Consider the following 26,090-nt stretch of genomic DNA (forward strand, 5'->3'; position numbering starts at 1 on the left):
AAGCCGCCATGTTTGCTGCGGGCGGTGTCTGAAGTTGGGCGGGCAGGCGCCATGTTGGCTGAGGGCAGAGTGGCGCGGGGGATGATGGCGACTGCCAGCTGGGCAAAGGGAGAGAAAGCCGTCGGGCGCCATCTTGAATGAGGGAAGCAACAGAGACGTCCGCCAGCCGCCATCTTTTTCAAAGCAGGACAGGCGACGATCTTAAGCTATGTGCTAGTTTTGGCTGGGGTAGAGTTAATTTTCTTCCCAGTAGCTGGTATGGGGCTGTGTTTTGGATTTGTGCTGGAAACAGTGTTGATAACACAGGGATGTTTCTGTTATTGCTGAGCAGTGCTGACACAGAGTCAAGGCCTTTTCTGCCTCTCACCCCACCCCACCAGCGAGCAGGCTGGGGGGGGCACAAGAAGCTGGGAGGGGACACAGCCGGGACAGCTGACCCCAACTGACCCAAGGGACATCCCACACCATATGGCATCATGCCCAGCGTATAAAGCTGGGGGAAGAAGGAGGAAGGGGGGGACGTTCGGAGCGATGGTGTTTGTCTTCCCAAGTCACTGTTACGCATGATGGAACCCTGCTGTCCTGGAGATGGCTGGACACCTGCCTGCCGATGGGAAGCAGTGAATGAATTCCTTGTTTTGCTTTGGTCACGTGCGTGGCTTTTGCTTTACCTATTAAACTGTCTATCTCAACCCACAGGTTTTCTCACTTTTACTCTTCCAATTCTCTCCCCCATCCCACCGGGGGGGAGTGAGCGAGCAGCTGCGTGGTGCTTAGTTGCCAGCTGGGGTTAAACCACGACAAGCTGTCACCTTTACTGGGGACACAGCGGGGCATTCCAGGCACAGCTGCCATCTTTGCTGAGGGCAACCTTGGACGCGCCTTTTGAGTCTGTGGAGAGGCGCCTGAAGGGCCCAGCCGAGGCAGGAGCTGGGGCGGAGGAACAGCGCTGCGAGCATGGCCAGGCGACAGCGAGGATCAGCCCCCGCCTCTCCCCAGCTGGCTTTGGGCCCTGCTCCAAGAAACACACGTTTGGAAGAGGCTTTTGCTGGGGTGTGCCGGGACCCCGGGCTCCTGCCGGGCCTGGCAGAGCTGCTGGAGCTGATTGTTTCCACATCCTCCACAGCACCAAACTGCCATCAGACTTGGAGAGAAAAATAATTACGCTTTAGTTTCAAATTCTAGTCACTATTCTTTGTAACTGGCAGGGGTGAAAATCCAGGAAGCCAGCTGCTATCATTATCCGTCCTGCATTGAAGCAGGCTGATTTTGAAACCATCGGGGTTTTTTTGTAAAGTAAAGGTGTAAACATTGCAGCTCTCCCGCTTTTTCGGGGAGAAAATGCAATTATGTTGAACATTTCAGAACATCGACAGTTGGAATGCTAAACTGAATTAAATACTGCCATCGTTTCCCCTTCTAGATGCCACTGTCCCTGAGGGTGCGCACAGAGGAGGGCCTGGCCTCGGGCGACTGCGCCGGGAGCAGGTGGAGCTCCAAACCTCACCTTGCTTCTCATGCTCTTTGCCTTCTTTTTTAATTCATTATTGGAAACCTATGTGTAGGATTGAAATACTTCCCTGCAATATTTACAACCTCAACCGGGGGGCATCGTGCTAGGACTTACTCTCAGCGTTACCTGTAACACGAGGAAGCTCCATTCCAGCGAGACACTGGCCTGGCTCTCCCATGCAGGAGTAACCATGTGCTTAAGCGTTAGATTTGGTTTCCTCTTCGGTACCGAGTGTGTCACATTTCACTTACAATCATCTGGGCTATCTCAAGGGGATTCTTACCTGGCTAGAAAATAGGACATGGATAAGGGCAGGCCATGGGCCGTGGTAATTTTGTGGTTTTATTATTCCAAATTGTCATGGTGCCCCGTTAGCTCCATTTTCTCCAGGTACCTGCTCCAGCTCTACTCTCTGTTCAAAACAGGTGAAAGTTGTAAGCCTGTAAAATGCCCCAGACTGGTGGTAGCAGCCATTGCAACCACTGGATGTGTATGGTCGTGGTGGGCTTCCCATCCCTACGTCTGTCTTTCAATTTTATGTGTACAAGTGCATGATGGAACAGCTGTTAGTGCCCCAGACTGCCAGGAAATGCCAGGCACTACTTAGAACAACTAAGCTCTTAATCTCATCTCCAATCCAATCGGACATGCCTGATGCTTTGCACTTGGGGTCTGATGACCCTAAGAGATGTTTGGTCCCTTCAACTCCCCCATGGGCCTTGGGAGACATTTGTCACCTTACGTGACCGGGTCCCCTTTTGCAGTGGCCTCACCTTCTGCCAAGCTGAAGTTAAGTTTGCAAAATCAGGTCTGCCATATGGCACCAGGATCTGATCAGCCAGTCTGAAATGTGGCTTCACATGTTTACAGAGCAGATCTTCATAAAATGAATGAGTCCACTTACTGAAAGGATGATACCAATTTGCTCTTGTTTAAGGTTACAGTCAGGTGTTACGTATTTGATGCATGCCATTAAATCGGCATCCATCAGCCACAAGTACAGCGCAGATCGTTCACTGCTGGCGTGCTATGGGCTAGTAAAGCAACTCTGTGTCTGCAGAGCCACGGTTCATGTCCCAACATACTATCTTTTGAAAGGAAATCAGCAGGGCCCTCCTTGTCAAGTTTATAATTTCACGAAATGGTTGTCTGATGGACAAAGGCATAGAGATATATACATGTATACACACAGACATGATGGAAAATTTCCTTGGGTTACTGCACTGCCCAATGTTTTAAAATCTGCAGCAGCACCAAGAAGCTGCGAGGGGCAGAAAAGGCTGGGAAATAATACTATTGTTTAGAAGCAGTTAACAACTCGCCTTCTGATAATCTGCTTAATGTCGTTTAACCTTATCATAATGAGTAGTACATTTGGGGAGATTATACTAAATCCTCGTGCCAGGAAGCCATACTGGAATGGCACTTTCCTACTTTACAAGGCAGTCTGAGATCCTTACCACCTCAGAAACAAAGTAATAAAGGGAGTCTAGGGAAGAAATGCTTATGATGAGTGTAATGGTATGGATGAGTTGACCGCAAACTCCCAAGGAGCAGGATGAAAGCCAGCTGCTCAGTGCACTGCAGCTGAAGTGCGATGGTGGCACACGGAGGACGGATGTCACTGTCAGATGAGCACGGGTCCTCCCTGCCGTCCTGTTCTCAAGTCCCTACTCTAGGGACCTGGTTCAGCATTCAGTTATGCCTCCTCCTGTTACAGTTCAGAGCAAAATTCCTCCTAAGCTAAGTCATATACAATCAAACTGTTCTGCTAATGCAAATCAGGTCTCAATAAACTCCCTGGAATTTCACCAGTGTGGCCCTTGCTTATATAGCTCTGGCTCAATTAAATATTTGAATGAACACTTAGTTTTAAGTGCTCGCTTAATTGATGCTGACTTACCTCTCCAAGTTCTTTGTTTCATAAGGGCCAAAGAGTTAGACATAACATTCAGCAGGAACGACTAGCCTTTAGCATTTGTATTTGCTTCTGCACCAAAAAAATCGATTTCCTAACACTGACAAGTGAGAAAGAAATGCAAGTTTTCCCTAGGTCCTTTTGCAGACACTACCAGAACTGTTCAAAACTATTGACACCACAGACGTGGATTTCAGAGTATCTGATAACATAAATTTCCTTCAAAAGACCCACTGTGGTCATGAAGAAAAATCTGATACAATATCGTCTTCCAATTTCTAGCTTTGCTCTGTAGGTTTCATTTTTAATGACTGCATACATCTCTGACAAAATATGTCTATGTGAATATTACAGACAATAATGGGGAAATACACATTGACTGTCTAGCTACCAAACATGTTAATGAAAGTAGCTGAAAGCTGGAATGGTTAATAAGCAGACGCAAGAGATCATAGGGCTCATTTTTCAGATGGATTATCTGACACACAATGCCAACGGTACTTATGAATATCTGATGTTAAAAAACATTTTTGTGCCATGGTTCTCATCTCACACGCAGGGCTATAATGAAGGGATAATTCTCTTGGAACGAATGCCATTGCTGGGATGAGATCAGATGCAATCCTTTCGGTTTCAATCCAGCTCTGATCGCTATCGCTGGAAAGACTCCTGCTGAACTTTAATGAACAAAAAACAAATGCAAAAATCCAAGTGGCATAGATACAAATTATATACATTTATTTTTATTCATTTTAAATAACATTCTTCTGTATAAATTCTGACATATATTCAAATCATACACTTTTTTTTTTAAGAAATGCCTTTGCAAGCATAGCATATGCTTAGGAGACGCCTTATTTGGATGTGTAGTAAGACTGATGGGTTTCAATTGGAAGCAAGTACAACTTTTAAGGCCCACATTTTTCTTATTTTAATCCATCCCTCTGACACATGAAGAGCAGAGTCCTGTGGGAGCTCATTTTAAAACTTCACTTTAAAGAGAAACTTATTTTTAGGATTCAATCTTATATCCTTTATTTAAAGGAGACTGTGCAAACTTTCTGCCACATTTATATTGCATGAAACATTTAAGATAAAGATGCTGTATAGCAGTGGTTAACTGGCCCAGGATACCTGAAGGATGCTGAATACATCCCCTCCTCTCTCGTAAATGGCTTCCAGCGTGCTAAGTTTGCTCAGCCTGGTCCAAGGGAATTATCATTCCAATGGATGACCTCTCCTGACAGCTCCCCAGGGCTAGCGCTCCACGCAGTTATTTCTAGCTAAAGTGGTTCATAAGATTCGAGATCATCTAATCCACATTAACCCAATCACATTTTTACACGTCTGTTGCACTCTGTGCTTACCAAATGCTCTCCCAAGTTGTGAGCCATCCAGGCTGCCCCGTGCCTTTGACACATCATTGCTTTTTGCCCTTTAACAGCTCCATTATATCCTCTTGCCTTCAGTTACTTGACTGTGGAACTGAACTCACCCCATCCAGACCAGCTGGATCCACAGGGCCCTCATGACCCTGAGGATCATGCCTTGAGAGCTGGTTTCCCACCTTCACCCAGCCCTCACCTGCCTTGTCGTACCTTCTCTATGCTCTACAGCTACCGTACCATGCCATCGACTGCCTTTCTCCACGACAGCCACACCACTGCAGCCAGACAGCGGCATGCCCCGTGGCCCTTCAGGAAAGCTACGTGTATCCGTATTGCCACATCAGCCCTAGAAGTCAGATGCCTTCCCCTTGTCTTGCTAGCTTCTGAGCTGGGCTGCAATGCAGCCCTGAAAGCCCATTTCTGGTTTACCTGCCCATACCCCAACGTGGCGTAGGGCAAACCTCAACATCTGGGAAGCTTCATGACAAGTTATAACACATGGCAGGTCCTGGTGGCCTTTAGTACCTTGGCACAGGTGTTTTAGCCCTGCACCCCCTCGAAATACAATGCCAACCTAAGATTTGGAGATACAACTAGCTCAGCTTCTTCCTCACCTCCTCTGGTGCCCAGGGGACAGCTGCATGATTGGTGGAGAGAGCAAGGAAGATCTAATCTCGCATCACCAAAGCCAAACACAAAGCTGTTTATTCTTTCTTTGCTGAGGCATTGCTCTCCTTTTATAAATGTTGTTCCTCTGTGCCAAAGGCCTGGTTGGCTGGAGATGGCTGGTATTTTCCTGCTGAGTCATTTTGCCATCTGACAAGCATTGTCCCAGTGCCACATCCTTGCTGTGCTCCAGTCCCTGCTAAAGAACATCCTGTGCTTTCCTCTGCTGACCTGGGCAGCCAGGTCCCCCCTGCCCACCCAAGCTCCCCGTCACATCTACGGGGGCCATCTAGATCCCTTCATCCAGACGTGCGACCCCCAGGCAACGGCATGGCTGTACCACCCTCCCTTGCAGACTGACTGTAAGGCATCCTGACCTCCTCCTCTTTTCAAACCCCAGGCTCAAACACAAAGCGTTTAGAGTAATTTGGAGGTCAGAAGCAGCCCAGATGCAAACACCTCCTGTGCTGTGGTAGGCGTGGACTAGGAGGGCTCAGCATCTGAACTCACCCTCTGGTATCGCAGATGGTCATTATTTCTACAGTGAGAGAAAAATCAAAGCCTGTTCCTGTTACAAAGTAGCCTACGGTCATACCAAAATTTGAGGAAGAGGTGTTTTGTGGCAAAGATGAAAAGATCTACTAAAATATTTTGGAAACATTAAAGTGAACAATCTGTCCTTCACTTTGCCTGCTAGCATTAGTCCCAGAAGCTAACACTTCCTAAATTACCTTTCCCCACCCTATGAAGTGACCAAGTGCAAGTGTATCACTAAATCAGCACTGCTAAATAATTACAATTTTTAGGAAATTTTCTATTTTGTCACCACTCTGCTCTTTAAAAGTTTGATGAGTGACTGGAGGATTAGCAATATCCAGATTTTCTCCTCCAGTCCTCCCCCGTTTTATAACTAAAAGCAACATTGCTCTGAATGACATCAGCCAAATTTGTTACCTAAACTGTGGGACCTCACCCAGGCCCACAGCAGGCAATGGGAGCTCTTCCATCAGCTCAGGCCTATATGCAATATCACATTCTGCCCTCACCGTTTCCCTTGGTCCTCCTCGACTATTTTCCCTCTTACTTGTCGTGCCTCATCTTTAAATCAGGCAGCAAGTTTTTGAGGCAGAAATGGCATCTTTGTGCATGTGTTTAGAGCACCTATTCCCCCCCCCGCCAAAAAAAGTCTCCAATGATAAGAAAAGCCTCCATGCAGCACCAGAAAGCAAATAAATAATCACCACATTCTTCCTACCATTTCTCATCTTGAGAAATACTTACTTTTGCGTGGCTCTGAGGATGCATCAGTCAGCTCCTGCTGACCTTTAGCAGGTACTTCATTTATCCTCAGCATCAATCGCTTACAAAGCACCAACACGCACAGCAATGCAGCTTTAGTTCTGAGGTCGGTCATGAGTTAGGTGAACTATTTGTTTCACGCCCTGCTTAAATGTAATGGTATTGATTTTCACGGGCCGGACCTGGCGGCTCCCCAGCACAGGGAGGGCACGGTGCCTGCCTCGAGGCATGCATGCACGCTGCGGGTACCAAGCGAGGAGCTCCGTGGTGCGACCTCCCTGTGCTGTGCTGCCCATTAGTTGTTCTCCCTCTGCTAACAGTCCGCCGGTCTCCCACAAAAATCAGGGGAATCTGTAAAACCTAAAGTCCCCTGTAGGTTTTTTTGACAGCTGATTCCCCATCACCACATTGTGCTACATAAAGTTCCTGAAAGCATCCATGCACTTCTAGCTTTTAAGCCTGGAAGCGCAGATTGGTTCCTGGAAGCTCTTCGGCTGAAAGCCGTTTCCACCCAAATCCAGGAGATTTTTGCTTTTGCCCTTCAAGAGGCCAGGAGGCTGCGCTCAGCCCTCCGGCAAGTCTCCCCGTCCCCGTGTCAGCACGGGAGAGATGGCAATGAGATCCACTCACGTGATGAGCAGCCGCTTCGGAAAAGCTCGGCCATTGAGATCAGGCTCTCAGTGCATTCATGACAGTGTACTTGCATTTTGTATAAAGATTTAAAAGCAAGTAACAGAATGGTACATCCGATTTTTGGACACCTATTAGGCCCTAGTCATGGCGACACTGGTATTCACTCTATATCTAAAGGAATGGGAAAATTTGACAGATGCAAGTAGGGAGCACTCACATTTTCTCTAAAAAAGAAAGTTATTCAATGACACTAGAAGAAAAGCTTTAAGCAGTCGGTGTTTGCCAGAGTCCCAGCTCCAACAATATTGCCATCTAATTTACAGTATTTTAAACAATCCTCATTTTTTTTCTTTTTAAACAACGCCACTAACCGCTGTACAATTAAAATCTAGATGATAAAATATGACTTGGGGAATAGGGGAGGCGGGGGAGGGGGTTCATGGTTTTGCTGTTGGGGTTTTTTTGGTTGGTTGGTTGTCTTTTTTACAAATAATTACAAATACAATTCCAAGAAGATATATTACATTTTATATACAGAACACATCATTTCTATCAGGGTAGGGTATTAAGCCTAGCTTTTATTTTTACATGGCAACCCTGAGATGTCTTGTCGTCTTCCCTTGCACAGAAACTATACAAGTTCATTAACTCCTTCTAGAAAAAAAATGGATTGCTATGTTTTAATAGCATCATCACCCTGTATAAATACTCAGAAAGGGAAAAGCTTAGTCTCTTCCCTAACTCCAATATTTTCATGATTTTTTTTTCCTGTTTCCCTGCTTAGTGGAAACTGATAATGGTGACTTTTTTCAAGTGTGCAACTCACTCCTCTACTTGCCCTTGGGTAGTACAGTGAACAATAATTTCCCTTTTTTTGTCCTCCTTTTCAAAGAAATTTATATCAGGAACTAATATGAAGACTTTACAAAGGTCTATTTCCTGAAAATCCACTGTTAATTCATGAGCTACTTTTCAAACTAAAGGATGCAGACTTAAGTGTTAGGTTGGCTGGCAATCAAGTAGCTGCTGATTAATCATGGGGTACTGCTTTCTCCACCCCACCACCTCTTCATAAAAAAAAAATATCTTCAGATCAGCATAATCAAGTCTTTAACAACAGTGAATTCTATGGATCTTTATGGAGAACAGGACACCGAATGTATTTCATCATATTACCTGAAATTCGGATGTACTACACTTTTTTCTGTTCACCTGCAAGCTACAGCATGCCCAGCATAAGAGTATCTGAAGAGCAAATTCCTCTGTGTGGAGCCTTGGCACAGATCCCGATACCCCTTCAACAAGCCCTGTAACTTTTTTAAGCCAACTTTGGAATAGCTGGATCACTTCTTCTAAGCTTTATAATTATGCATGGGAGTCGTCAGCGTTAGCTGTCCATTCGGTGTGACTTCATTCCCATCGTCTTCCAACAGCCCCGAAACATCAGCGTTGGGTATGCTGTCGTGGTAGCTGCTAAAACTGATGTTGTCCTCTTTGAGTTCAATGGTCCAAAAAGGAGCGTTAAGTTTCCTGTTTTGATACTCACGGTACATGTAGACAGCACCCACAAAGCCCATTAGTAGGACCACAACAATGATGATAACTGTCAAAATAATTATGTTAAACTGAGTCCATGAAACATCTGCAAAAGCAGAGGTACTATTGTCAGAGGAACTTATAGGAAATATAGTCTGTATAGTTGTTGGTGACAACGTACTGTTTATCACTGCCGTTGAAAATGACGTTGCCTTGCTGGCATTTGGAGCAGAAGCTGTAAACTCCCTTGTTTCTGGGCCAAGGGTGGCTTCTACAAAACAAATAAAAAATTATCAATAAAGATATGCTAAGCTGGAATCAAACACAAACATAAGAGATTTGACATTTATATCACAGTTGTTATGGCAATTAAGTCTACACTGTTAAAGTTGGTATTTTTTCAAGATCGTTTACAGAAATGGTTAGCCAGGGTTGGGTTTGGTTTTTTTAAATAATTCTGTGTGCTAAGTGCTCACTGACTGCAGATTCCTATGAAAAATCTGGTGATGGATGGATAGGTGCAGTAGCCAAGATTCAGTGTTAGATACATAAGCTCATGATGAAAGCAAGCCACCCAGTCCGGCTTATATTCAGCCCATGAAAACGGGGCTCTACCAAACTCTGCAAGAGTTTGGACTTTGAACCTAATGAAGGCAGAGTTTCACTTGTTGTCTGCGTGGGCTGCACAATCGGGCTGGGAGGACACAGCGACTCCAGGAGCTTAAACCTTTCACAGTTAGTACGCTAGATGTAGGATTATGTTCACAATGTTATTATTTCTGCCTTACCCGTACAAGAAGATCAAAAATGAAAAAATGAACCATGAGTATTCCGCCATCACGGTGTTTAGCAATGGGTTTCAATGTTTACACTGCTTTATGTAAAAGGGCAAAATAATTCCAGTTCTGCTTTTGAATGAAGAAGTTATACACAAATCTCACGGAAACCCCCAGTCTGGATAACCAGAAGCAGAAGGTAACCAAATCACAACAAAAAAAAGACTGTGGATGTTCTTATGAAGCTTTTGAACATAGCAGAAGCCAGTTTGGATCCTGTTTTGGTTTCAGCTGCTGGCATATGTCCGCACATGAAGGATGAGAACATGGGAACTACCAGCCTGTGCCACAAGCTCAGTCTTCCTCTGCAGCCTGTTCCCAGGCACAAAATAGCCAAAAACCTGCCTTGCTTCCAGCAGACATGGGATAACTCCCTTCTCAGATCTAGGAGTCAGCGACTAGTTAACACTGGAGATCTCGTAAGTGGGATGCAAATTCATTATGCCTTCTTCAAAGCGGTTGAGCTATAGGCCTCAGAAAGCACTGTAAGAGCCTGAGTATTAGGCTCCCAAATGTAACTAATAAAGCATTTTCTTCACAGGAATAACCTGATCCATTTTACTCTCAAGTCAAGGCAGCAGGAACCCTCCAGAAGGTGAAGCCTCAATCAACCAAAATGTTCTCTACACCTATTGCTCCACAGGACTCTCTGCACTCTCTTTCCCACTCTCTTCCATTTCTCTTTCTTCTATCAGAAATGCAACTTCATTTTAAACCCACTTACAGCTGCAGCAATTACAGCTGATGGTGCTGTGTTGTATTGATCCAGCTCTCCTGAAGAGAACGTCTACTAATTATGACTGAGGAGCAGAGTCACTTCCGAAGGACTAATTTCGCACTAAGTGGCATCTCCAGTGGCAACAGGAGCTGGAAATACTCAGCACGTCTCCTGCCACAGGCCCTCGGGGGAACTCCCATGAGTTAACTTTGGGCTGTCACATTCCCAGTTCAGGCAATGGAGAAAGAAACTCCTCTGGAGGGGGCATCACACACCTAATTTAGGCTCCTGCTCAGAGTCCCTCCCTGCAGCAGCTCCTCTATTCTCTGCGGGTCCTGCCTTAGGTTGATGAGGATATTGGGGATGCTGAATGCCAGAAGGCATTGCTCTGTGGGATAACAGGCAGAATTTAGCAGTAGGAAGCAACGTGACAGGAGCAAGAGGTTCCTGGATACAGCTCTGGGAGAAGGGCATGAGGAATTCTGTCATCCTTTCCAAATTCCTTCATCAACACTAAATTCTTGGCAAACCCTGTCAGTAGCTATAATTAGAAAAAAACAGAACAGAGACAATGGCTGATTCACCAGCAAGGAAACAGGACTCTTCTGGGCTTTATTTGTGAGTCAGCATCAGCTAAGTGCTGGCAAGGGGGACATGGGTGAAAACATTTCCTGGAACTGAGGGTAATGTCATGGTGAAACAGTGCCGTGCTCTGACCACGGACTGTCGCTTTTGGGCCGTGACACAGCGATGCCTGTTTCTCTTCACCAGGGCCGTGCCAGCCCTCCAGATGTCCTAAAGCAGCTCCTTGAGAGCGGCAGCTGTTCAGTCAATGGGCTGCTTTGGCAGCTTTGACGCGAGTGTCATATCCAGCTGCTTGATTGAAATGCAGTCTCTGCAAAGCTTCTGCTACCTCCTGCAATGAATGAGCGCCGGCAGGAGCCAGGGCCGCGCCAGCAGCCCACGCGCCAGCTCTCGGGGAAGGCTGCGATGCTCGGCTGGGTGGCACAGTGCCACGCTGCATCACTAAGTCCTTGCTGCTATGCCTCACCGTCGCAGCAGGAATACCATCCACGCAGGGGTCGGAAACACTGACTTCGGTCATCCCACACGTCCTTTGAATATTCTCGCCATCAGCCTTGAAAGCATCGAAGTCTTGGTCAGGTTTAAGACTCTGAACAGTCCCTGTGGATACTAGAGGTTCGTACAAAACATGCAGTCTTTTTTCAACCGCGACCACTTAGAGTCTCAGACTCCAACAATTTCATCTGCCGATCTGGTGGGTGATGATTTCACTCTAGAAGCCACTCAAAACCAGGCCACTCAAATGCACTAGTGGTTTATGAAAATCTTAACCTAAGACTAGTTAATGCACAGTACCTCAGCATGTCAATTTTTAGGCAAATTGTGTGTAAGAAACTGGAAAGAAACTGTGCGCCTTTTTAATTGCTTAATAAGAAAGGGAAAAAACAGGTGTCAAGGAAACAGGAAAGCTAGAGGAGCATGTCCCTTTCCCTTTGAAAGGGGACAGTCTTTCCCCACATCAGGAATTGCCTATAACAATGCCATTAAAATAAAACGGATGGTGAAAACTGCAAGTATACAAGCAAAGCCATACACATGGATTTTAATGGAGCAAGGTCACGTAGCTCTTTGTACAAAGACAGAGCTGTGCAGGGTGAGACAATGGATGACCCAATGCAAAACGGCCATTTCCAGCCCTGTAACGGTACAGTTACAGCTAACGAGCATTCAACTTCTTTGTATTGATCATCTCCCCGCGCAGAAGACGACTCTGTGATTACGCCTCCACGTAGAAGAAAGAGAAGTAGAAACGAAGTAGTAGTAGAAACGAAGAGTAGTAGAAACGGAGAAGAACTGAGGGTTCACGTGAGCCACCTCCCCTTCCGGGGGTAGCCCCTAAATCAGAAAATCGATGTGCTGTGTCTTAGTGGAGGCTGTGTCCTAATGGCCCTCTAAATTGCATTTTGATACTATTGTGACCCTAGAAAGAAAAATCTCCGTAGCTATAAAAACGGTCTCTCCCACAGCATGGGAGTGAAAACCGCATTAGCTCCTAATGGAAGATCTGAATTAAATCTCTGTTGGTGACAAGGATGAATTTGGGCCCAGATACTTTCCTGAACTCTGGGTTCTCTTATCTAACACATAACACCTGTAATGTTTCCATGCATGGAGATGGAGATCCACCTTGTGGACCAACCTCCTGATAACCACTGAGGGAGCAACTTAAGAACCATTTTCTCTCATTTTACTATGAGTCCTCCCACTATGCAGTAGCCTCTCTAAGTACCAGAGCTAGTTTGCGTCTGAGATACTACATACAGTGTCTCGGATGTGGATTGAAGACTGATGAGAGACCCCCAGAGCAGGTACCAGTAAATTCTGGCGTTAACTCGCTGTGCAAGTTTAGATCTCAACTCTCTGAGCTTTGGCTTCCCCATTTAGAAAGCAAAAAAAAGAGTATCTAAACTTGGTCTAAGTAGTTACTGTTCGCAGAGTATGAGGAGTGACAATTTATTATAAAGACCCTTTCTAAGGAACTAGACAGTGCTATTGAATGGACTAGTCAATAAGGACAATTTACTGGGCCCTAAGAGATCAAGTATATCAAGCAATAGAAATCTGAAAATGTACATTTAAATACACTGCAAATAGGTTTTGTTTTCCAGCTTGTTCACTAGAGGTGCCTGCCACAGTCTGGGAATCGGGGTGGTCACAGAGCTAACCCTCAACAAGAGATTTCAAGGCCAGTAGGCACCACCATTTTATAAAGGTCTGGTTTTCTTCCCTGTACCACAGGCCAGATGAATCTAAATCAATTTGAACAATTAACAGTATTCCCTCCCCAGCCTTCAGGCAGCTTGTGCCCACCTGAGCCGCACAGCAAGCTTCGACACTGATTTGAGGAGCACGTTTTACCTTTCTTGGTGCAGTTGGTGCCCTCGGGGTCTCGGACGTAGCCGTCCTCACACTCCTCGCAATGAAACCCAGCAGTGTGGTACAGGCAGCCGATGCACTCCCCGCTATCAGGCTTGCACACGCTGGGTGACCGTGCTGGGTCCACGTTCCCGTTGCATTTACATCTCACGCAGATGCTGTCGGAGTTGTAGTAGCCGTTGTCGCACTGGTTGCAGTTCGGGCCAGTGTACCCCGTTTTGCATTTGTCACACCTTGGGGCAGTTTCACCAGGCTCTAAAGAATACAGAAAGGAAAACAGGTATGTGCCACAGCCCCTTGCAGAGAAACACCCACTGTGCGATTTGTTCTGTGGGAACTGACCACAAGTCACTATGACAAAAATCAGCAGCCACTGAGTATTAACCAATCTCAAATTTTAAGCTGAAAATAGAACTTTTGAACTGCAGCAGTTTCTCTGTTCCTAGGGAAAAAAAAACCTTTGGGGGTTTCTGATGCCTTGTACCAGCCTCACAGAGCATGCTCGGCACGTTGCTAAGCAAACAGATTATTACTCCTGAACATTTCCATCGCAAACAGACAATTTCAGAAAACAGCTGGAACTATATTGGGGATGTTAGCAATCTGCAGGAACTTTTTGGCCTATATGAAGCCAGGGGAGGCTTGGTTGCAAAACTGATTAAGGAAATATCAAAAAAAAGTCTTACATCTGTTTATTACAGCTATGACTTCTTCTCTTGGTTACATCAAAATAGAGCAGGAAGATTGGGGAATCTGTTTGGAGTCCCATGGAGATATTCAGAAGAGGGCTCACAGAGGCATGGATGGCTACGTGGCACTGCTGGCCATCTCCTGTACCTCTCCTGGCTGCCACAAGCCCAGCAATTTCTCTCTGCAAAACTTCGCAGGTTCTTCAGAGCAAGCTGCAGCCTGTAGCGAAGCGTTTCTGATGCCCTCCGCTGCGCAGCTGCGCTCACAAGAGGCAACGCAAGCACCAGGGACGCACCGTGGCAGGCACTGCCTCCAGCAAGGTGCCCCGGTTCCCACGAATGGGAGGTTCACGGGCTATAAACCACCTCACTAGGCTGATGCACAGAGCGGCAATTTAACTGAAACACACTGAGAAGAGCTACATTCATTATCTGAGGAATTAGACCAAAACTAAAGCCTTACGTATTCGGCAGGTACCGGTCGATGCCACGGTGGAGCACGGGCAGCGATAGCAGGCGTGGGCAGGATAGGTGCTTCTGTAGAAGCCCTCCTTGCAGAGCTCGCAGTGGTTTCCCTCGGTGTTTTCCTGGCAGAGCAGGCAGGTGCCTGGGGAAGGGACAGGAGCACAAGCAACCGTTCGGCAGCAGGAACTGGAGCAGAACATTTGGAGCAAGAATCTGCATGGAGCGCTCTCAATTATCAGAGCTCACAGGTGATTTTGGATGCCCCCTGGCCAACACATGATCCTGGCCTCTTATGGCCTTCTGATGGTTGTCCCCCCCTCCACACACACACAATGTGAAAAAGTAGGTAGCTCCAGCAGAGAGGCCCACAGTTCATCACTTTAAAAGGTCAGTGCAGGTCAACACATGCTATTAATATTAAATGGTCCTCAAGGAAAGGGGTTTCAGTTTGCATTTCTGCCCGTGAGACGGGATCTTGATGCTTCAAATCCCCCACTCCCACAAGGGGTCCCTCGAGTTTATGCCTTTGCCCTTTTTTCTGTGCAGCCTCTTCCCACCCCACAGAGCTGGTGGTCGGGGTAAGGAAGTGCCACCGTCCTGCTCCGGGGGCAGATGGCTCCACCCCACCAGTGTGGGTCTAGCTCCTCCATCCCCATCACAGGAGGAACATTTGCTACAGGCACAAGGCAGCAGCAATTACTGAGAAGAACTGAGGGTTCACGTGAGCCACCTCCCCTTCCGGGGGTAGCCCCTAAATCAGAAAATCGATGTGCTGTGTCTTAGTGGAGGCTGTGTCCTAATGGCCCTCTAAATTGCATTTTGATACTATTGTGACCCTAGAAAGAAAAATCTCCGTAGCTATAAAAACGCAGTCTCTATCAAAAGCCCATCCATCAACAGGAACATCCTGTAAGTCAGCAGGCTCCTCGTCGAGGTGGCAGTGACCTGAGGGAAGCTTATTAGATTAAATCCCATGTATGAGACTCTGAAAAGGCAACAGCCACCTTCTAACAAACCAGGGCGGCGCAGAGCAGTTTATTCACTGCATATGAGCACAGACAGGAGATTCACTGAGCTAATCTAGCAGTGCTGCGGGGGTACGGAAAAGTCTCATATCAACATTAACCACAGAAAAAATCCTGAATTAGGTTAATGCTGACGGTTAAAAAAACCACAGGAGATTTTCTTATTAATATTGGAACAGTTTGGCTCCCTTGCAAGCCCAACACACTGCATGGCTCCTACTCTTCTCTTTCCACAGCAGTGACTGCAGCCGAGCACCCCTGAGCAAGCCCGGCGTGTCCTTGCAGCCGACCCTCGCACCCAGCGCAGGAAGCAAACCCTGGCAGCTGCTGCTTTTGGGAAGCGGCTGATTCATCCCCGCGGTGGGGCTGGCAGCACCCCAGTGACTAAGGACACTTGCTCAGCGTCAGCTCCCACACACTGTTTGCTCTTCACCCAACAGCTTGTCAGACACGAGCCAGTGGTTTTTGTGGGAGAGATGTCAGGGTGAGAGGGTGTTGTGGTTCCCCTCTGTCCACAGAGGGGAAAATTATCTGCTGGCCTTGGTTTCTCCGGTTGCAAACCTCGATCAGCCGCTTCAGCGGGATGCCTCGGACAGACCGGCTCGTGGAAGGTCAATTTGCCCGATCAGCACTAAGGGTGCCTTGAACTGTGCTCTGCAGGCATTAATGGTGGTATAAATCTGGAATCACACCTACGTTTTCTGTACAGTCTTGGTCATTTCGGGACCAATGTCTTTCCCATCGGCAGAAATTACTCGCATTTATCTACACCAACCCTGCAAAATGGCTGCGTTTCCAATGAGTCAGCAAGTTGCTCAGCCATGCAAAGCACGCATGGGCTTGCAATCGGGCATTGCTGTGGAAAGCCTTAATAATTAATAGCACTTCCCATCCTGATAATGCCCTCAGGAAGGATCAGACCTCAGAGTACCCCAACTAGGAAGAAGCAACCAAACTCATTGCACAGACACAACACGGGGCACAAGGGTCATGTCGAAGGAAGCGCTGTCGCCTGGGGAGCTCTGGCTGCCCAATTTCCAGCACAGTCATTTTAAATATTCCTCCTGGCCAGAACAACGCCAAGCGAGGCCGTGCGGAGATGGTTGCAGAGCCAGCAGAGGGAGCCCGAAGTACAACATTAATGCGAAAGAAACCTTGAAAATTTGACAAAGACTACACACAGTTGATGCAAAGCTGGGGAGGTCACACGAAGTGCAGTCTTTAGAGCAGGCTGAGTGCACTGCGTTACTTATTAGATGTCAGATCTAATTTTTAATCGACTGTTCTCTGTTCTGGTTTTGCTGGGTTCCCCTACCCCCGGCAGCAAATAAAGCAGATGGAGGAAAAATTTAAAAAAGGGATTTTTGTCAAATCAACAGTAGGTCATTAACCAAAAAGAGGGTTTTTCTTTGCAATGCTGTGGTCAGCGCTGGACAGCCCCAGCAGAAGCGCTGCCTGAACAGCCCTATCCCGGAGGCAAGGTCTGCGCTGGGTTTTGTTTTGTTTTGTTTTTTTTTAAATCAAGAGCAGGGGGAACATTGAGGGAGAAAAAGGAAGAGCAGATTATCTTACTCCTTCACAAAACCCACACACCCAGCTCCAAATCAGTAACACAGCTGATGTGTGCACAGCTTTAGGTACAATCTTATATCCTTCAGTATTAGTAGAACATAAGCACTTAAAGTTCAGTATAGGAATGAATGCAATAATTCACCCTCAAGGAGTGCAGATCTGGTGCCTGCCGCTACCCCTGACTCCCACAGAAACACCCTCTCTGCCGAGCAGGATCAGGGCATTGGCTGGGCACAGTCAGCACTGCGGCCGCCCGTTCCTCTGCTGCAAACACAGGCCGCGAGGGAACAGACACCAGTGCAGAAATTGCCCAGAAATACCATATTTGATGAGCATTGCCTCTCTGCCAGCTATGCAAAACACCCTGCAATGTTTTTTAAATTATCGCTCCTTTCTAAGCTCCTGGATAAATATTACAGAACTGCATTTCAGCCTGGAAGTTTTGATGCGAATTTGGATTTTGAAGTGCGAGTTTTGTTGCTACAGTGGGGATTGTGCAGGCAGTCACATAACTGCTCCTCCGGGATCTCTCCTTTCAGTGGAGATGGGAAAGCAATTAGGTTCCCCCCGCCATTCCATAAGTTATTCAAGCACAGGTGCTTCAACATTTGCACTCCATCAACATCTGTATGAGTGAGAGAGAGTCAAAGAAATGATCAAGGAAAATGAACAAGGCAAATTTATAAGAAGTGGGCAATATTAATTAGGTGCTGCCAGTTTTTTCCAGCACTAATCATGTTATCTGTAGCAATAACAGTCACCTTACGTCAGTGCCAGTACAGTATATGTTTCCAGGTAAACAGCAGTTAAACAAAAGCTCCTTAAAAGCCCGTGTTGTGTATTTGTGTAAGTGCAGAGAACAATAGAGCACTGATTTCCGATAGAGGCTGCAGAATAAAGGCTCTGCACTGCAGCCTGGGGTAAATAACGCAGCCTTTATTGACTTCCTTGAGAAGAGGATGAGCTCCAACCTTGCCACGCATTTTAATTTCAGTTTTAAGGTAAAGACTCTGGATACTCAAGGCATAAAGATGCAGATGAAGAGGATGAGAGTGGAGGTCTGCTGAATGAAAACAGCAAAAAACAGAGACAGAGAAGACAGGTAAAGTCTGCACCCACCATGGTCACAAGAGGAAAGTTACCTGTTAAGCTGTCGCAGGTTTTGGAGTGGTTGTTGCACTGGCACGGCTCGCAGGTGGTTTCGTTAAACCTGTAGTATCCATCACTGCACCGGTCACACTTCAGGTCCGTGACACCAACTTTACACTGGCATTTCCCAGAGCTGCACGGAGAAAAACCAACAGTGAAATCTGGATGTGCTGAGAGGCATCCAAAGTACAAACCTGTGGTCAGTGTTTTGGACTCCCTTTCCAGAGCGGGGAACTCTACGCAGAAATGCCTGCTGGAAGCGGGACATAAAACCCATAGGCAACAATTTCCAAAAAGTGATGGGGAGTTCAAGAAAGGCTGAGCCCCTGCAAAACCAGTTGCCCTGACAGCATTTCCAGCTGGGCACCAGAAATCATCACTCACTCTGGGAATCCTTGGCCCAAAGCCATCCCCATGCATCAGCCCCCAGCAGATGCTCCGACAGCCCCTCTCTGGTCCTGGCTTCATCAAGCACCTGCGCCGGCCCCGGGTCCTGCAGGACACTGGGACACCCGTGCTCGCTACGCCTGAAAGATAAAAGAGCACCCACGTGGATAATCACCTCCCCTCCGCATTGGTGCCGAGCAGCACCTCCCGGATTTTCGGGCGAGTGGACGATCCCCTGCTCACCACCTGCTCTCCCGGCTTCCCCCCAAGAGCCGGCACAGCAGCTCAGGTGTCTCGCTCGGGTTTCAGCCCAGGCAGGCGCCAGCCACCAGCACTCCCTCCGCTTCTCCTCCATGATCTCATTTATCCCTTCCACACAACATCCCCACGGCCACCCAGGCAAAGCCCCTCTCCCCAGCCGATTTCTCCTACCCTGTAGGAGCCAGGGAAAGGCAGAGAGGGGTTTCCCTTCCCCTGCGGTTTCCACTATAGCTAACCCCAAGCAGGAGCCTGTTTACTTGGGTACCGAGGCTGACTGCGCGAGGGGTGGAGCTCTGCATAGTTAAAATAGAGGGTATTGGTGTTAGCTGGCATAAGCAAATACCAGGAGGCTGTAAAAAGCAGGGGTTACCCTCATTCCTTTGGCTTTCCATGCCAGTCTCTCCACACAGAGGCTTCAAACCTATCGCTTTCATAAGTGACTTTATATACTAGCAGCATTTAGGCTCAACTCTCAGAGAAATCACAGGAATGGATAAAATGCTCTTTCCCATCCATCCCCCAGCACAGCGACTGCCAGCTATGGCTCATCCCACCTGCACACGTGGGAACCGCTAACGCCCGAGCCGAGGACGAGAGAGCGCAGAAGTGCCTCTCCCCATCTCCGATAGCCCTGGGGCGACCTGCAGGAAACCTCAACCCCTGCGTGCTGCACAGGGAAGCCAAGGCAGCAACCCAAATAAACGTGATTTGGTCTCCTCCAGGAGATGGATTTATTTGCAGCTGCAGCGGACAAGGCGGGTACCATCCACGGAGCACCCCCTGCACACAGCTGGATGCATCCTCCTCTTAGCCCTCCCCCTATATAACCTCCACCCTATTCATACACTTTTTTAATTCAGCATTTCAGGGCTCGGTGTGCCTGCACAAAGATAATCTATTGTTCTCCCTCGCTCCTCCTGGGGAAGAGTGAGCAATGCACAATTTGCTTCTAAAAGCCCCTAGAAAAATCTGCTGATTAAAACTAATAGAGGCTGAGGCTCCAAATGGCTTGATGCACTGTTGACATGTTGGTTTTAATTAAAATGCAGTAGATTGCAATGTTTTTGGGAAGACATTGCTTCTGTTAGAAATTAACATAATTTAGTATTTCTGTTGTTTGTTTGCTTGCCAAACAAAAAGGAAATACTCAAAGGCACACCAAAATACAGAACTCAGCCCAAGTGGCTACACAATTAAATAGTTCCAGAATATGAAACTTCAGGCATATTTAATGGACTGATTACAAGAAGGAAAAAGAAATATGATGCTGCCTTGCTCTGCAGACCATTATCTGGAATTGCAGCAGGCAGATGCAGAATTCAAAGGGATGCTGTTAAGCAGCTCAGTATGTTTGACTTTTAAAGAGCTTTTCACAAGTCCTAACATTGATCCAAATGTTGTCACAGTGTTTAAAATAAAAGCAAACAAAAAGCAGTTTGTTTTTATTTGCTTCTGACCGCTACCGGACAGATATTCCTTTAAGCGGGCAGGGGACAGGCAGAGCCAAGCAGGGAAAAGCAACTAATTTGGGGGGGGGGAATCTGATATTTAGCCTGAAAACACATCTGGGTATGTGCCCTATGAGTAGGACTTTACAGGACCAAGCACTAGAGCTGTATAATCCTCACCCTCCAAGGCTTCCTCCTGGAGTCCAGGGTGCTCCGTTCACTCTCTCCTGTCCCTCGATCAAGCCTTTATCTTAATGACACCCTCCTCTTCTTCCCAGCTGGCACCCTTCCATCCAGACTCCCACTTCATTTCTTTAAAGGAGGTTTATTTCCCCAATGACTCTGCTAGAGCTCAAGGCAGCATTTTGGGGCAGCGTCCCTTGATTTTACTCGTTAGCTTAAAAATAACAGGAAAGCAAGCTATTTTTAAAAAAGAGACGGTTTTGGAAAGTTTGGTTTTAATGCCTCTCAAGCAGACCTTTTCTCAACATGTTACACATGGCACAGAGCCAAGTTCTGCATGTGCAAGAATTAAATCACTAGGCAAATATAAAGCTTTGCCTGTGGTCATTGCTTCCATAGAATAAAGCCCCCTTACAACACTCCTTTTCATAGCTCCAGTCCAGTAAAGACTGTCAGACACTTTTTAAAGCAAAGGTCAATGATATAAATGCATTGAAACCACAAAAAAAAAAAAAGTCCTGTTAACAGACTGATTGTGCCCATAAAAATCCAGAAACTTGAAAGAAAAGACCCACAGTTTAATACTTGCACAGTGAGAACTGAACTGGATTTTGAGTATCAGCCAGGAATTTCTTTTTTGGGGGAAGTGGGGGGGAAGGAGGGGGAAGGGAGGAGGGAAGCATTTTGATGCAGCAACATCAATTGCTCAACTCCATTTCAGATGATTATTAACTCCACGGAAGCCAGCCAATTTTTAGCTCTCACAAAAGAATTGATGGAAGGATGTGTTGGGACAAAAACAGACTTCCAGTAACAAAAGTCTCCTGCTAGCCTTGGTTTCTACTCGATTTTTATGAATATACTTACTTTAAAGACAGTGTAGGTAGTGTATATCACCATCACATCATCCATCAACTTTATATATGTTTCCTAATGATTAAAAACATCAACAGCACGAGAGATCCTGGCAGAAGGAACAGGCAGTGATTAGCCGGCCAGCGGGGATAGGGGCAGACCACGTGCAAGGCTCAAATCCGACGCCAAGTGATCCGACCCTCCGGGGGTGAGGGCTACACACCAGGTTGGGGACCCCCCCAAGGCAGAAGCTCGTGCATCTAATCGCCTGGCAGCTCCCAGCCCTTGGGCTTCATGTTATGCCTTAGGAGCTGCTGTCTCAATGCCCGCAGGGCAACAGCCCGGGGCTGGACGGCACCCGCCGGCAGGCAGGAGGTGGCCACCCAAGGCAGCAGCACGCCAGCAGACACTGAGGAGGGGGCTGTAAATAAAAGCAAAATATTGGGCAAGGGGGAACAGCCTACACCCCAAAATATGTCTGCAAAAGCCAGTCTGATTTCACTTCCACCCCCCACAGCCCCCTTCTACTCCACCCAAGGGGAACAGCCAAAGGACGCAGTAAATCCCATCACCCACCAAGTGATTCGTGTCACTAGTGGCAACAAAACGTTCCCCGTGGTGGGATTTTACACAGGACTGCAGCTTTACAGCTACATATGTTACGGGGATACAACAGAGAAACCCCCTCCGTGCATTACCCTGGGTGTTGTTAAACAGGAGGATTGCAGATAGTTTTGACCCTGCTTGGAAGTGTCCTAGGAGCAGCACACAAAGAACAGGGAACACCTCGAAAATCCCATCTCATGCCTGGCCTGCAGCTGCAGAGCATCAAGCGTAATTTTCTGCCAGGTCTGATGGCCGGGGAAGGACACACCGATGGGACAGGCTCCACCTGGGAGCTCGGGCAATGCCCTAACCCTGCACCGCTCGGCACAGGACAGCATGGGAACTCAAGGCCTCATCACAAGGGAAAAAAACCCAGCATTAAAATATCTGTGATCTGAGACAGATCGCAATGTGCAGTTGCATCTGCAATGGGTCTCCAGTCCTCCTCCTCAGAAATATCCTTAAGTGAGCGGGGACGTGACAGACACAAGATGGATGGGAAGACGGAGGACCATAGCCTCAAGGGCTGTTCGGAGGCATGCTGTGCACGGTTTAATGGTGTAACAGAAAACCCTTAGCAAGCTCTAATCGTTTATTTTCTTCTTTTTTTTTTTCCCAAGGAGGAGGGAAGGGAGAAATTCATTTCGAATGTTTTCCCAGCTGCCAGAAAAACCCGGATGCCCAGCTGCCATTGGGAGGCCAGGGGCTGCCTGACCAAGTCAGAGCCAGCCAAAATGGTACAGCACCAAGCTTTTGTGCCTTTATTTTTAAAACATATGAGACTGGTAAGATGTTGGGACAGAGTCAGAGAAGGAGGGAGCTCCCATGGGTCTCGAACAAGGGCATACCATGCGGATGAGCCACGCAAAACCCCCCACGGCTTTGAAGGAGAGCTTTGCCAAATACATTTACCGTCTTCACCTTGAAGCACCCCTCACACCACAGCATGTCCCAGGATGTCGCTTGCAAGGACCATCCCCAGAAAAGCCGGTGAGGGGCCATGCTGCCCTGGGAAAGAGGAAAGCGAGGGCTCCTGCCAGGCCTTCCCCGACCCAACAGCATCTCCTGCCGCCCCGTCCCCTCCCAGCCACTGCCTTGTAAACCTCTGATTACAGATATGCCCATCACTCATCCCAGCAGGACCCAGAGGTGTTCCTGCAACATATACAATTAACAGCAATGACAGCGCTCCGTATGAATGAGGAAAAACACGTCGCTGAACTACGAGCATCTGTAAAACAACCCTCATGAAAAGGCTTTGTCACATTTTGATGGAATAAGACAAAAGGATGCTGCGCAAGATTAGGAGGATTCAGAAGAGATGTCGCTAAAAATGGTGCGTTTCTCCAGTGAGCCCAGCTCCTTTTGTGCTGATTTTCTGTGATGTCTGACAGCAGCCAGGGGATAAATCTCTCTTACATTTTCTGGGCGACGTAGAAAAGTTAATATTTGAAAGCTAAATGCTCCAAGACACTTCCATGGAAAACCAACGCCGTTAACGCTCACCCCGAGCAAACGGAGAACCTTCATAACCCACGTGTTGATTTTCCTTTAGGTCAATTAATTTGAATATCAGCACGTGGGGAAGCGGAGAGCAGGAAAAAGCCCCATGTAGCACGCAGTTGGGTTTCACCTCCCCACTCTCTCGGCTCAAACCAAAGCCACCGGCAGCCGAAAAGCTTTGGTGGAAGGGTTAGTGTGACCACGGCCGAGCCCCGTGCCCGCCGCCCCGCTCAGAGCTGCCTTTGTGGAGGGCAGAAGAAGTGGGGCTTTATTGCGGTGAACATTGGGCCATTGTGCGCCGCATTCCTTGCTTTGTGCCGGGGGACCGCATCTGTTTATATGGCAGCCCTCGACAGAGCAAGGACACTTCACAGCTCTGAAAGACCATTCTGTAAATGTCAAAGGGCCACCTTGTCTGGCCACTGCCGCCTCCGTGGCCCCGTCTCCCCCGCTGAGGATGCCCCACGCTGCTGGGAAAGCCGTGGATCGCCAGCCCGGAGCTGTGCCGTCTCCTCCGGGTGCCCACCCGGCACCAACCACCGGGACCTCGGTCGCTGGGGAGGGAGGAAGCAATGGGAAGAGCATGATGGCCCCGGAGAGCAAGGTTGGATGGGGTCCTCTACGGTTTGGCACAAGGAGGAGCAGCAAAAGCTTAACTAACCACAAAATCTCAATCCCAAACGGTGGGTCCCGGCTTCCCAGAGCATCCCCTGGAGATCACAGCAGTACGGGGATGGGACAGGCAACCTCAACGCAGAGGAGGACACATCAGTGGGGAAGGCAAGGAGATGGGGCTGCTCCCCACTGGACAAACCAGTTTTGCCCAATGTAGTCCCTCCATCCCCCAGATCTCTACTGATGCCTCCTCACAGGCAGCAGAAAAAGGCAAAGGCAACAAGCGCTGCCTGAAATCAGGCTGGGCACCACCTCCCCCAAACCAGAATTCAGCCATTAGAGCTTAAAAAGTCGAGCCAATACTTTTTTTGAGGGCAGTCAATGTTTACCAGAGCGGCAAATCTGCAACAGACAACACAGGAACGGCAAAGCAGCTGGAAAATCAACCAAATAACGGGATTTCCGAGAAGCCACAATTATTGTAGGGGAGATGATAACAATCTACCCTTCCCTGCCACTGTGTCCAGTCACTCATTCATTTCCCATCCCTGTCTGCAACCGAATAAAAATGGGTGCAGGTACAATATTTACCTGCTTGTGGGGGAAGAGAGGAGGAGAGCTAATGGGATGTAAAGGATATGAGAGTCTAAAATAGGAGAGAGATTCAGATAATTAAAGCATGCAGAAAAATATGCTCTAACGGGGTATTCTTCTGCTTTTATGATGTCCACATGTAACGATTTCCGCTACAAAAAAAAATCTGTTTTCTGCAGAGTGATGCTGACAAGGCACTACTGGGAGATAATAAGCCACTGCTTGTGCTCAGCCAGTCTATGAAAGGGAGAGCAGCCTCTTTAAAACAGGGAAAAAGGGGGGCTTTTTTGGTTTGTTCGTAATTTTTTTTTTAAAATAAGTCCTTGAGGAGCTGGGCTCCCAAGGTCTTCTCTCCAGAGGGGAGTAGTGCCCAATGTGGCTTACTGGAGTGCTAAAATACAGTGGAATGGAAATACAGTTCCCACGCAAAGAAAAGACATTTCAGCAGCGTGATGACACTCTAAAGACAGAAAATGAAGATTTTTCTCTATGCAAAATGAGAACTCCACCGCCTTCCCCCAAATAACCTCCTGTGGTTGGGATGGGCAGAAGCCCTGGGAACATGAGGTCCCTCTCATCTTAAACCATTGCCACGAGCACCCTTCCTGCCCAGGCTGGTGAAGCTCCACAAAAGCCTTGAATTTCAATGGATCTGCATTTTCTGACTAACAAATTCTGCCCCGTGTAGCTTCATATCGCATGATGCTCAAGGTGCGTCTAGTCTGTGACCCACCTGGGTGCTTCCCAATCCTATCAGGACCAATGTTCCTCATCGCTTTTCTCCCCCAAGGTCTCTTTGCATCTTTTCACATCCCACTATCTCCGCAAACCCAGCGTGCGGCTCTCCCTGCCCAGCATCCCCAAGCTCCTTCAGAAACCCCAGCCCTTATTCAAAGACCTTAACAAAGAACATTGTCCAGTGCTGCTGACCTTACTCTCACCAGCAAACGCTCTTGCAAATCCATATGAGTAAGGGTCACAAGACCAGCCTCTCCAAAGAGAAGCCCACTACAAAGAAGGCATACAGGGATGGAGACTGCCCAGCTAACAGCACTCCCCTTTCAGCCTCGCAGCATCCCTGCTCCAGGGGACAGCCACGTAGAAATGCTCCCAGGGACGCTCTGCCTTAATTCTTTGTAATACGAACACAAAGCAGGAGAACCCCTTGAGGGGGCAAAACATCTCTGAATTAACACTTCGGCATTTATAGGCATGCTTTATGTTCCCCCCCCCCCCCCTTTTTTTTTTAACAGAAATGAGTGAGAGGAGC

At 47.6% G+C, this 26,090-nt stretch overlaps 2 protein-coding genes across 2 annotated transcripts in view; both read right to left on the minus strand.

Moving 5' to 3' along the window:
• The window catches only part of CDK5RAP2 (CDK5 regulatory subunit associated protein 2), an 83,765-nt gene extending 83,694 nt beyond the window's left edge, over window positions 1-71 (minus strand). The window contains 1 exon segment of the mRNA XM_076355639.1: window positions 3-71. Within this exon segment, the coding sequence (XP_076211754.1) occupies window positions 3-53 (51 nt within the window). The 5' untranslated portion in view covers window positions 54-71.
• Window positions 72-7,928: 7,857 nt separating this feature from the next.
• Window positions 7,929-26,090, minus strand: part of MEGF9 (multiple EGF like domains 9) — a 52,735-nt gene continuing 34,573 nt past the window's right edge. Inside the window, exons 3-6 of the mRNA XM_076355340.1 lie at window positions 18,362-18,501; window positions 14,621-14,764; window positions 13,451-13,723; window positions 7,929-9,224 (exon numbers count right to left, since the gene is read on the minus strand). Coding sequence (XP_076211455.1) covers window positions 8,770-9,224; window positions 13,451-13,723; window positions 14,621-14,764; window positions 18,362-18,501 — 1,012 coding nt within the window. The 3' untranslated portion in view covers window positions 7,929-8,769. The remainder of the gene's footprint in view (window positions 9,225-13,450; window positions 13,724-14,620; window positions 14,765-18,361; window positions 18,502-26,090) is intronic.

This window comes from Aptenodytes patagonicus, chromosome 18, assembly GCF_965638725.1.
Source record: "Aptenodytes patagonicus chromosome 18, bAptPat1.pri.cur, whole genome shotgun sequence".
NCBI lineage: Eukaryota > Metazoa > Chordata > Aves > Sphenisciformes > Spheniscidae > Aptenodytes > Aptenodytes patagonicus.